Source organism: Centrocercus urophasianus, unplaced genomic scaffold (genome assembly GCF_019232065.1).
Source record: "Centrocercus urophasianus isolate 14NV4802_14NV808 unplaced genomic scaffold, USGS_Curo_1.0 seq_15, whole genome shotgun sequence".
Taxonomy (NCBI): domain Eukaryota; kingdom Metazoa; phylum Chordata; class Aves; order Galliformes; family Phasianidae; genus Centrocercus; species Centrocercus urophasianus.
The window spans coordinates 1018362-1031560 of record NW_024884697.1 but is presented as its reverse complement, the minus strand read 5'-3'; the positions used below and the strand labels follow the sequence as shown (position 1 = coordinate 1031560).

Here is a 13199-nt window from a genome sequence, read left to right as displayed (position 1 = left end):
TACAGTGCTCCCTATTGCTATCGTTCTACAGTGATATATATATATTAAGAAAAAAGAGAAGTTAAGAAAGATTGATTTTAAAAGACCAAAGAAATCAGGTAAAAATGGATACAGAACGTTGACAAGGCAGCATCAGCTGATTTTCTGCTTTTAATGTGTATTTAATATCAAAATTGGTTATATAGCCCCAGGGTCTTACCTACCATTTGTCTTGAGGGCACAAAATTTAACTGTTGATAATAAATAGGTAAATAGCAGTAATAAAAGCATTAAGTACATTTGTTTCAAATGCTGTAATTAACCAACAAACCTTCTCTTTTGAGCTTCAGAGTCTCTCCTGGCTCGTTCTAATGCCAATTCTTCTGCAATTCTTTTCTTTAGTTCTTCATCATTAACTACAATTAGAAGAAAATTAAATGAAGTGTTAACAGAACACAATATATTCCTAATTACGGAAACAACTACATAATACATTATTTTGTTTTTTTTTTTTTTTTCTATAAAGCAAAGTGCTTTCTTGTGATTTAACTGCCTTTCAAATTTTAATGCACAACGCTAGAGAGCCATTAAAAATTATACTTATTAAACAACTTTTCCATTAACAGTATCTTCTGAAAATTATGAAAAAGCATACAGTTAAATTAAAGGTGATATAGTTAAATTAAGGACATTTTTCCTAAAAAAAAAATAAATATATATATATATATATACACACACACACACTGTTATAAAGTAAAATGAGGGCAAACACCTGAGCTTTAAGTAGAAAAGGCAAACATGCTTTTTACTCATATGAAACAGAGGGAAATAAATTCCTATGTAATTAATCAAGTATTTTTATACACATTTTTCCTCAACTACGGAGCATTTCTAACATCTTACGTACTGATATTTTTAGTCTCTCTTGTTGGAAAAAAAGTTTTTGCCTCAAATTCTCTTCATTTCACTTCAGCAGGTGGGCATAGAATAAGCATTTATTTTATTTTGACTCAGCCGAATTCTTCAAGTCTGTAATTAACTTTCCCCACACACAAGTAGTGTAAGTACATACAGTGTAAGATCCACTGATTCTACAAGCTTGAAAAACATCCAAGTCTACCAAAAGCCATTCAGTGAGACTTCTGTTCACACACACAAAAAAAACTGCCTTTACAGAATGGCTTGGGTTGGAAGGAACCCCAAGGATCAACCTTCATATCTAATACCAGAGCAGGCTGCCCAGGGCCCCATCCAACCTGGCCTTGAACACCTCCAGGACAGGGCACTCACAGCCTCCCTTCATCACTGATCACAGAATCATAAAAGCTCCTGAAGTCCACTCAGATCATCCCACCTAACGATCAACATCCTCCCCGTGCCCACTAAACCATGCCCATCCCTCAGTGCCACATTAACACGTCTCTTCAACCCCCCACAGACATCAACTCCACCATCTCCCTGGGCAGCCTGTTTCAATGCATCACCACTCTTTCTGAGAAGAAATTTCTCCTAATATCCAATCTGAATTGATATTCAAGTGCTCGGTCTTGCAAGCTACTACACTGTTCATATTCAATAGCATCAATCTGTGCACCCATGAGCACAGAACTGTAGAGATAAGAAATTTTGCATTCACTTCCTTCAACTGAAGCTGTAGCAATTAAACATGTTTCAGCAGACTTCCAGAGGAAAGGTTGTTTCAATCAGAACGCAAACAAACCAACCAGACATTTGCTCATTTTTGAGATAGTTTCATACATTTTTTTTCTCCATACAAAGGCAAATTGACACAAGCACAGCAGGAATAAAACAAATCAAATACTGTTAAGATTGAGCAATACTTGCTCATTCTTACAAGTATTTACAATGTTCTCCATTTTCAGAAAATGCATTGGCTTCGTAACCAAAAATTGCAGACAATGTTGATTTGTAATTACTGCTATATATGCTATATACACATACATACACACACATACACACGTATATATATAAAATATATATATACACACACACACACACATATATATAAAAATATATATATATAAACTTTATATATATACTTTATATAAAGTAACTCTACAGCACTTCTATCTTCCAGTACAGGCATCAGTAAAGTTTCCTTACTCGTATGAAGCAGCTGGCTCAAATTCCATTCTCTGGACCCACAGAGCAACAAAACATGCAGTCTCACTCCAAAAACCAAGATACAGATGTGGGACAACCTCCTCAGAAATAGAAACCAAAACACTAGCTTAAGTAACTGTAAGACAGCAACTGCATTTTAAGGCAGGAATCAATTGCAAGTTAACAGTTACAAAGCAGTGTCCTTACTGCTTGTGTCTGTATTCATGCACAGCGACAGCACTCAACAATTGTCAGCAGTCAGAAGCTTGTGGAGATACTGGGGCAAAGGAGAATGAGACATCTGCCTTTCAGGTAACGCTTAAAAATAAAAAATAATTTAAAGAGAGAGGCAGATTTACCCAGAAGTGGAACATTTTCAGTTTAGACTTCCTCAGATGGTCAGGCTTGAGCCTATATGTCATACATACTCCAGCAAAGTGCATCAATCACCAAACTGGCATCAAATTTAAGTAAAGACAAAGTAAGTATTTGGGTTAGGCTTTTTTGGGACAAATTTCTCAGCTAAAGAAATGCTTTAGAGTGTGCCTATTGATCACGACACAAATCAGGGCAGTCCCCAGTTCTGGTATCTCCTTTGTGGAATCAACTTTTTGTTTTACATTAAGCAGCAATCAGATTTTGTGAACCCAAAGGATGCACGAAAAAAAAAAAATAACCAATGACAAACATGATCTCTGTGATACTGACTTCAGGAGTCATTTTGATCTGCAAACATTACCCAGCATCATTAGCCCATATTCCTTTTACAGTTAAAAGAGCCCAGTGTGCAAGTCTCTCATCTAAAGCAGATGTTCATAATAACAAGTTTTATGAATGAACGAAGCATCTCCATTGACTCTATGGGAATCCTGAGCAACTAAATCAGTTATAAGCACCCTAAGTAAAGCAGTAAGTAAAGAAATCGATAGCCATTCTGCCAGACACAGCCAAAGCTTACTCAGATGATGGAGTTGTAACAGGAAAGGATGAGGGGACGCTCGTGAGCCTGAATCTGTGATTCTGTAAAGTGAGTGTCTGTAAAATTCACTCTGAAGTCAAATTATATATGACAATCCAGAGGTAAATATATATATATTTAAACAGATATTTAAATTACTACAAACCCTGAAAGAAAAGCAAATGTCCATTTTATTGGGACTATCTCTACTGACTGCCATCGCTGTTCCCCTATTTTCTGATCTGAGGCTACACGAGTACACACTCACAACCTCTGTTTGGGAGACGCCAAGCTGCTGCACCACACCTGTACATTCCCAAACAAAGATCAGAGAGAACACTCACCCAAAGAGACAAAAAGTTCAGCCAAATATCAGGCAATCACAAGGATGCTGGTTTCGTACTGCAGCACACATGAACCTCCCCGTACCTCAGTAAGCACCGCAAGCCAAAATGAAAGCTGTCAAGGTTCTGCGTTTGTACACTTAGAAATGATTAAGCTGTCATAAAGCAAAAAAAAAAATGTATTTCACATCACAGCTACCTTATTCACAGAACAATCTGAAAACCCATGATCAAGTGTTTCTTACTGCAGTTTTGTTCAACTCTGATACCTCAATATTTCACATTCTTTTAATACTGCGCCTGAGAATACAGGAAACGTCGTGTAAGAATGTTGTTCACCAGCATTTATATCATGAGCCTCGTTGCTTTGGTGCACAAAAACAAATACAGGAACTTCAACAGACCATAAAATAGCCTTTAAAGTCATAATAAGAAGAGATTCAGGCATCAGCCAATAAAGACATTTGACCTTAACAATCAATTAGATTGCCCATCGATCTGCCAAATACTAATAGGGAATAAAACTGGAGCCATAGATCACTCAATAGAATTATTGTAAGATATAATTAGGTAGCTCCCCAGTGGGAAGTTTATGATGTTTCGGTAAAAAATTGCAGTTTTATAAGTAGGAGAGATTTGTTCTGGGAGAAGAAGCTTTTAGAACAAAAAAAGTTAATTTATTACAATGGGGATGAGGAAAAAAATGGAACTGCTCTAGGTAAAACCAACACTATTTCCCTGCAATGGAAATCTCTGCTCAGACTGCAGGACGTTAAAACCAAACAGCTGGCAAGCTAGTGGAGAATATCACAATATGGTAGATATAAGTCTGCGAAAATAAGCATAATCAGGACACAATAAGCATACAACAGCTGCCAAAAATTACTTGGCTATTCCTATCCCCTTAGTATTTCAAGTTCTTCAGGACACTGTAATCAGTGTCAAACTCATCTTTAACTGCATCCCAGAGAAGAGAAACCTGGAAGATTTTCAGACAACTATATTTAGGAAGGTCACACTTAACCTTAGTGCTTTGCTGTGCTCCTACAAGAGGGTAAAATGCATCTCTGCCTTTCACCAAGTCTGAATGCACTAATGGACAGTTCACATCACAGGACAATTTAGATAGATGGTCAGTAATGGGAACTATGCTCTGAAAGCCATAGTGCTCTACCCAGAAATAACTCTGTCCTCTTAGCACGCGAGTTGGGGATGCTGATAGGTGTCTGATAAGCTGTATTCTCTCTGCAATAATGGAAATCGAGTACCACCAGCTGCACTGCCAATAGGCTCCTTACCCTGCTCAGCTCCAGCAGCAGGTTGCACAGTGCTTAACAGACTGACCATCCTGCCCTGTGTAACATCACCACAGATGTGAACACTGGTGTAAGAGCCAAGTTAAAACAAAGAGCTCTTGCCTGGAGCCTCACAGGCCAAGCAATGATGATTAGAGAACACATTGCCATTTGGATGCCTCCAGGATGAAGGAACCTGGGCTTTGACATCTGGCTACCTCCTCCTCTGAAATGCTTTGATACACAGATATTTATGTCTAATAGTAAGTCACAAACTCATGCAACTCATTAGCAAACTAAGATGCATTTCCTCCCCTTCACACACAGAATTCAACTTGAAGATGAGCAAAGGTAAGTTCACCAATTTTTAAACAAACCATTTCTGTGTACTTCAGTGACATGCCAATAGGTGGACTTGGTACATTCAGCTTCTTCAACACTCAAGACAAAGACTTAAGAGATCTGGAGAAACTATAAATTACAGCCAACAGCTATCTAATGGCTAAAACCTATGGCCGTGCCCAACAGAAAGAAAACTTCCAAAATAAAAGCTGCAGCACATTTACACTGCAGCAGGGTTTTGACAAACACACAAGCAGACCAACAGTTATGCAAGTGCAACAGCATTTCTGCATCAAAGCTATTTTAATAAAAAAAAGAGCAGAATACCTCACTCATACAGATAGATATTGTTCTCTGTAATCTACATGAAGTGTAATATAATTGCTTTAAGAAAAAGAGCCCACAGAACGACAGGAGTGTACAAAGTAATTAACATTCTTTATGAGTCCTTCAAAATCAGATGAAAAAACAAAACATACATATTCACAGGGCCCAAAAGACTAACAGAGTAGTCCAAAAGACTAGTTATAACTCCTCAGTCCTCATTGATGGCTTCTAGGGGTACTGAAGAGCTCAAGCATTTCCCAATAGTTACAGAGGCTTCAGAGAAAAAAAAGAAAACAAACACACAGCTCCATGTTGGAACACTCAAAAGCCATCGACCAGCACCACGGACCCAAAGCCAAGAGCTTTGTAACAAGCAAAATTCTTTAGAAGACAACAGCAACCCTAACTCTAGGTCTACTACAGATTGCTGCGTTAGGATGTATGCAACTCATGCATTTGGACAGTACTTTCTTCCATTTGCTTCATCCTTGTCCATTCAAATCAAAAGATCGAGATCCATAACTTCTCTTGCTTAAAGCTGTTTTATAGAAGAAGTATTTAACAAGATAGCACAGCGTAGCAAGAAGGCAGCACCCAAAGCTGCAAACAACACACATTAGTTACTTGCAGCTTGAAAACGATTAGATAGAGAAGTGAAAATATGATACAGACAAATTAATCAAACAACTTCTAGCTTGCAGAGCTAGGAGTCTGCCTGTTAGTTTTGGGATTTAAAAAAAAAAAAATTAATGGAAACAGCATTTACCATCAGGCACCTTAACTAAATCCTCCTGAAAGGGCAGGTGCATTAAGTTATTAAGAGACACTTAGGTTTGGTACAATCACACATGCTTTACAGAATGCTTAGAAAAACAATACTCAGAGACTGAAGCAGATCTACTGATCTTTCTCATTCAGCTTTGCTAACAACACAAAGACGGTCAGTGAATGAGGCATAAAGGCCTTTGTCACGTGGTCTCTTTTTCAACATAGCCCTATCAAAACTTACAGAAACATCAGGGCATTAAGCTCCCATTAGATTCAGTTGAAATAATGATTATATATGTTGAAAATAATATGAAAATAATATATAATATATATTATATATTATTATATAATGATTATATATGACATATGGCACTACCACACAGCCCTTTCCCATTGGAAAAGCACTAGGTGTTCCTGATCTGGCAGGGAGATTGGACTCAATGATCCCCAATATTCTGTGAAATAACGGCAAGAAAACCTGAAATGACTCAACACAGAGAAGACAGAGGGCCAGATATTAATGCAAAACAGGCAGTTCAGGGCTTCTATTCACTCTTCCATAACACACTGTTGAAAAGACTCACAGAAAAGTTGATTGGGCAGTACTTAAAAGACAGATTTTGTATTGCTTGAAATGAACAACAGGCACCTTTTTTCTTCAAATTGTTGAAGCCAAACTAAAATCAAGTAAAATCAAAAGGTGAGTAAAACACTGAAGAACACCAACAGGCTATAAAATATATGAAGTGCAGTCAGAGGATTTGGCTTCAATACCAGAAGGAATTTATTTTTTCCCCCTACAAAAAATAAGAACATTGCCCAGTCACTACAGAACTTCTTGTGTTCACCTCCGTAGCGCCTGGTATTGACAACAGAGCATCAGGCCATTCAAACCATTGATCTGCTGCAACAGAGCATTTCTCATGTCCCTGCATGCATTAAGGATGAGCATTAACCACCTCACCTGGGACAACCCACCCTAGGGCTGGTTTCCACCCCATCATCTCTCTCAAGAGCTGGCAGAGCAACTACAGCTTTGTAGACGTTAAAGTTAATGAAGATGTCACAAGGAAGATTCCTAACAGCACACTAACAGCCATAAATATTGAATCAGAAAGCACAGTGGCAACCTGATGGATTCATGACATCAAGCTATGGGCTTATAAATAAGTTATGAGTCTTCCGCAATTAAAACGTTTTCCCACACATACTCCAATCAAATCCATAACATGCAAAGATAATATGCATATACTCTCAAATTATTCTTTCCACTTTATAAGCTCTCCAGTTTGGACCATATCTAAATTCCACACATCACACAAATAACCATCAGTATCAACAGCAGCTGTCTAAGTAGGACAGCAAAGACAAAACATTTGATCTGTGAATTCATTTCTAACCAGGAGAAATCTAAACAAGGAACACACGCTTAAGCAGCACACAATAACTTCCAGTAGACTAGACTGAAATAAGTGTTCATATTATTTCTTATTCATTTAATCAAAACACTGCAGCCTTTACTTGCATTCTCAAAATTATCTCAAGTGACTGACGAACCACGGACATAAATTCATCCTATTCCCAAAATAGGTTACGTGAGGTCCAGGTTAAAGAGCAATGGTGAATCACTGCAAGGCAGCTTCATTCACTCCTCCATGTACAACTGCGTGCTCACAAAAGCTTCAGCTCAGAGCCATCAATCTCTTAGGGATTGTAACTGTTGCAAACAGCGCACTGGCCTTCCTACCATACAACATCTTTTTTAAATAATAATATAGTTAAGCATAAGCTCAGTTTTCAGACTCGTACAAATTTAGCTACCAGAACATACAGCAGCTCTTCCATTTCAATTCAGAATTACAGCCACTTCCAGCAATCAGGGATTCAGTACAAACACAGAGCGCGCCTCCAAGGACAGGATTTTGTATTAACTGTTAAATATTGGTAATGTGCAGCGATACCTAAGCAAGCTCACAGAATAATTAATACAAAAAACAATGCAATTAAGTGTGCATAATTTAAAACTATTTAATATTTTAGTTTCAAAAGGCGCTCTTGCATATATTACAGTATCTGTTTTACAATGTAAATGCGGATCTCAACCAATTTATACTCATTTAAATTAGCAATAAGCTGGTAGATGATCTAGAAATAACAAAGCAAAGTTAGTTACACTGCATTTGGAACATCTTCTTTCCAGTATTCCATTATTGTAACTTCAGCAGTAAATCCCAATAGTGAATCAGTGCAGACTTAATAAGGGTGGTCTGGAAAAAAAACAGGAGAGAGCTGAACTGCAAGGTTTTGCCTTGTATTTCTTTCGATGGGTTTCTATCTGTGCTTACAAGATCTATTCACCAATAACTCATTCCTGAGATTCATTCCCATTGGCTGAGCTTTTCTACTACATGATTTTGTGTTGGTGTAATTCCTCTGTAAGACTTCATGATTATTAAAATAAACCATGTCTGTGTGGATGTGTGCACGGAGAAAGAATTTCAATGCAATGCAGAGAACCCTCAAAAGATCTGTAAGGGGATGCTTCGTGGAATGCTAGAATGGTTTGGGTTGGAAGGGACCTTTCAGATTATTTAATTCCAATGCCCTGCTGTAGGTAGGAACACCTCCCACCAGAGCAGGTTGCTCAAAGCCCATCCAGCCTGGCCTCGAACGATGTTTATGCTTAGAATTTTCTTCAAACTTAAAATTAGTTGCAGGGAAAAAAAAAACATCATGACAAAAGATTTCCTGTCGTAGAGAACTTAAATTACGTATAACAGGTGGACAGAGATAGGGAAATACTGCAAGAAAAGAAACATGAAATATGAAGTATCCATCTAGAAACACCCAAGAGCCGATACAATAAATAATTTATCACCAGTAAGACTGAATTTAAAAAAAAAAAAAAAAAAGGCAGTTAAAAATAAGATACATGCTTGTACCTACTCTAAGAATCATGCTTTGTCAGTTACAATAAATCTTCATGTAGTGATATAAATTCAAGTCCTTATCCTTACAAAGTTGTGAATCTTTTCAACCAAGTTTTCTTAATAACTCACACTTCCCATGTGCCTCTGCAACACACACACACACACACACACACACACACACACACACAATAATTGGTTTCATCACTATTTAGCCATAAGCCAGTTTGTTGTCCTCTTCATTTAACATGTTTGTGTATACATTAAATACAGAAGAATCACATAGCTTTATAAGGCTATCACTAGCAGCACGTCCTTAGATTTCAAGCAACAGGTGAGAGACTGGCTATTTCAGCTGTCTGCACTGGTACTTCCTACTATACATCAGCTGCAAGTGTTTTGTTACTGAATACAATGGATAAAAGCATCAGGTTCCCATAACTCACCATTTGAAAAATAAACAAACACACTGTAGATGATAATGGGAAGGATTTTATCAGACTGCCTTCAGTTGGATTAAACATGTAGTGTCCTTTCCAGACAATTTAAGCTGTCTTGTTTCTGATCTTCATGGCTCATAAGTTTACAGTGAAATTATTTTATCTGACCGTATGGGGAATTTACTGCTACTCCTTCTATCTTCTTGGAGAAAAAAAAAATCACATCTAACCCTGTGTACAAAGAACAATGTGAAATCTGAAAATATTTGCCTCATTTTTAATAAACTGCAGTGTTTTCTGAATATGTATGTCATAGAATGGTTTGGGTTGAAAGGGGCCTTTCAGATCATCTAGTTCCAACCGCACTATAGGCAGGGATGCCTCCCACCAGACCAGGCTGCTCACAGCTCCATGCAGCTTCCAGGGAGGGGGCATCCACAGCCTCGCTGGGCAACCTGTTCCAGTGTCTCACCACCCTCACAGTAAAGCATGACTTCCTAGTATCTAGCCCAAATCTACCCCCTTCCAGCTTAAAGCCATTTCCCCTCGTCCTGCTGGTACCTGCCCTTATAAGAAGTCCTTCCCAGCTTTCCTATAGGTCCCCTGCAGGTACTGCTATACCACTAAATACCACTTTAATATCACTACATTTGCAATGGAACCCACAATTTTTGTTAACACAAATAATAAACTTGAAGGTTATTGATTAAAGCTAGGTAATAATCAAAGAAACTTCAATAAAAACAATCTTGTTTCACAAAAGTAATAAAATGGAACCAAGTGAACGCTACAGAAGCTGTGACAGTCAGCCTTATCTGAATTCTTACTTGGGCAGGTTGGGGAAAATACAACGCCTAAAATTATGTTATTTTATAACATGTATCTCAATCAACATCCTCTACCACTACATGGGACAGCGTGCTATCAGGTATAACTACGTGTAACAGCTGAGTAAAAAGCACATAAACTAAAACATCTCCCTAATTTTACATTTAGAAGTTACCATTAACTGCAAAGAATTGTAACTACTATTGCCCAGGCCAGCATTCCAGAATAGGACTGTCTGTACTGTCAAGGCTACATAAATAGCACATTTTCATGTTCCATCTACTGCCACTGCCTTTAAAGAAGATTCTCCAGCTGTGATTGCATACTATCAGCAGCACTGAAAAGTCAATTTTAGCCAATTACAGCTCAGGATTGCAGTAGCTTTCAACAAGAATAAGATTCACAAAGTCGTTCATCACTCAGACAAAAAGGCCTCTGTTGAGAATAATTTCACATACCTTTCCATTGGTGGGAACACCAGCTCACAGTAGCTTTAGGCATTGGAAAATAGTGTAAGTAAAGACTCAATGAGTGACTGAATGGGATGAGCAGGAGTATGTAATGGGATAAAGACAGACTAATGTTGTTTTCTATCGTTGTGTATCTCATACACAGCTCAAGTGACTATACATATGTGTAAGGAACTGTTTTTTCCCCTCTTCAAATAAATGTCTTGAAACATATAAATCTATATTCATTTAACCTTCCAACCTAAGCTGATTTTTGTGTTTTCCATTTGCACCCATGTATTGATAACTTCAAATGATCTTAGCATGCTCTGTAATAGTCAGTCCTTCTCTAACAGCCACAAAGAGATTCCAAACAAAACCAAACTGAACAATCAATCAGGAAGAAGAGGGCAAACACAATGAAAGATAACCACAGGTTGGTACTTGATGATGGATACAGCTTTGTGATGACAACGATGCTTCAGCTTTCTGACATTCAATCCTTTCACAATTTCCAAAGCTTGCTGCTTATTCACAGCTCCCAGTGCCAAAGGAAATTCTCCCTGCTCTGCAAAATTAACAACCAGCAATATTTTCCTTCGCACTAAAATCAATGATAACCTGGCTTCTTGTGGATTTAGGCCCCATTTCTCTCATAAACACATTAACCCTGCTTTCTTTCAGGGCACCGTACTATTTAAACCAGGAAAGTGAATTCTATAACTGGCCCAAAGCTTCACACACAGCTTTGTATCTGTACATCTCTGTATCAGCTCATCAGCTGCACAGTCCATTACAGAAGCATTTTACCTACCTGTCCCCTAGCAGGGCACAAACCACAGGCCTCCCAGTCTCCTGAGGGGGTCACATAGTAAGTAACACAATAAAACTGGTTCCAAAGGACTATCCCATACCAACACCATCACTCACTGATACCTGTGCCCATTACCAACTTGTACTCTGTTACTTAAAGCCAACATCAGACAATTTAAGAAATCCTCTTTTTATTTTATCAGGAGCAGAGCAACTGCTTATTTGTCCCATCCCACAGCTGTTTTTGAAGAACGACATCTTTCTGCACCTGGCTCCTTCCAGATACCAAATTTCAGATGCATGCAACAGCCAGGCATCAGGAAGCACACAAAGAGCAGTATCAGATCCCAAAACCTCACATGGCACATTCACTGCCCTAAAGAATCTCCCCCTTCCTATTTATCCAAGCTCTCCCAAATCCCCCAGCTCACTGATGGGCTTTTCTGCAACCTTCCAGCACTCCAGGACTTTCCCTACTCTGCCATTCAATAAGCATCAGGAAGCCTCCATGCCTCATAGTGCTCCAAGTTTTTCCAGACAGGGATAGACATCAGAGAACATTGCAGTTACCCTTCCAACCAAGGAGACTGACCCTTTTCAAGGAAAGGGGCTAGAGAAGAAGTCCAGCAAGGCAAAAGATAAGAGACGACAATGGGAAAAAGCAATTTTAAAGCACTGATAAGGTGAAAGGGAAGAGGTACAGAATCCAGGGAGGGCAAGCTACAATTAAGCCAGCAAAAACTGTAATGATGGGAAAAGACTGTTTGTGAGGTATGAGTGTTTGTGGTGAGAAGCATTCATTGTAAATATTGCGTCACAGATCAGCATCACTCAGCAAGAAGCTCAGCATCACTCAGCAAGAAGCTCTGCTCAACCTTTTCGTTTTGAGGAAATTCCTAGGAGCACAAGAAAAGCCTTAATGGTCAAAATACAGAACATGCTGTCTGTAGGAACAGCAGTGGTTATTTTCATTTTGTAAAGCTGCTCACCAGTACGAAGGCAGTCTATAATACTGATCAGTAACCTTATTCAGAAGCACTGCAGTTGTACCATTTGTCACCAAGTGACTTCTAAAAAGATGAAGAATTTATTTACACGCTGAGAATTTAGAAAATCCCTCTGAGAAGTTTGGATAAAACTGGTTAACAGCTTTGAAAATTATTGTGGGAAAGAGAAGAGATAAAACCAAGTTATATGAAAGGCCTTAAGGCAATCACAGTGCGGGAGGGAGGGGGGAACATGCAGAGAAAGTAGGTTGTTACCTATAAAGGTTAATGAAAGGATAAAGAGGAAAAAAGAAAGCGTTTTATACAAAGATAACACTGATCAATACACCTGCTGATCCTGTTAACGTGATTTCTCAGCAGTTGGAGTTGTGTACAAATATAAAGCAAGACGCCAAACTGCTACCTTGTATGTTTAAAGCAATTTAACAAAGTTACCACTAAGTTTTAATGAGTATAAAATAAAAATCCAGCAGAAGCCAGTATTCAGAAAATATAACCATTTTATAACCACATCAAATCATAATTTTAACCAATGAGATGGGCACTGAATCTGTGTACAAAATCTGAAAGCAATCACTTCACTTAAAATTAGATACAA

The 13199-nt window shown here is 38.3% G+C and overlaps 1 protein-coding gene across 2 annotated transcripts in view; it reads right to left on the bottom strand.

The window, feature by feature from the left end:
• The window catches only part of CHCHD3 (coiled-coil-helix-coiled-coil-helix domain containing 3), a 157118-nt gene that overhangs the window by 127814 nt on the left and 16105 nt on the right, over nt 1–13199 (bottom strand). For both annotated transcript variants that reach the window (XM_042815928.1, XM_042815929.1), the window contains exon 3: nt 311–395. In XM_042815928.1, the coding sequence (XP_042671862.1) occupies nt 311–395 (85 nt within the window). The remainder of the gene's footprint in view (nt 1–310; nt 396–13199) is intronic.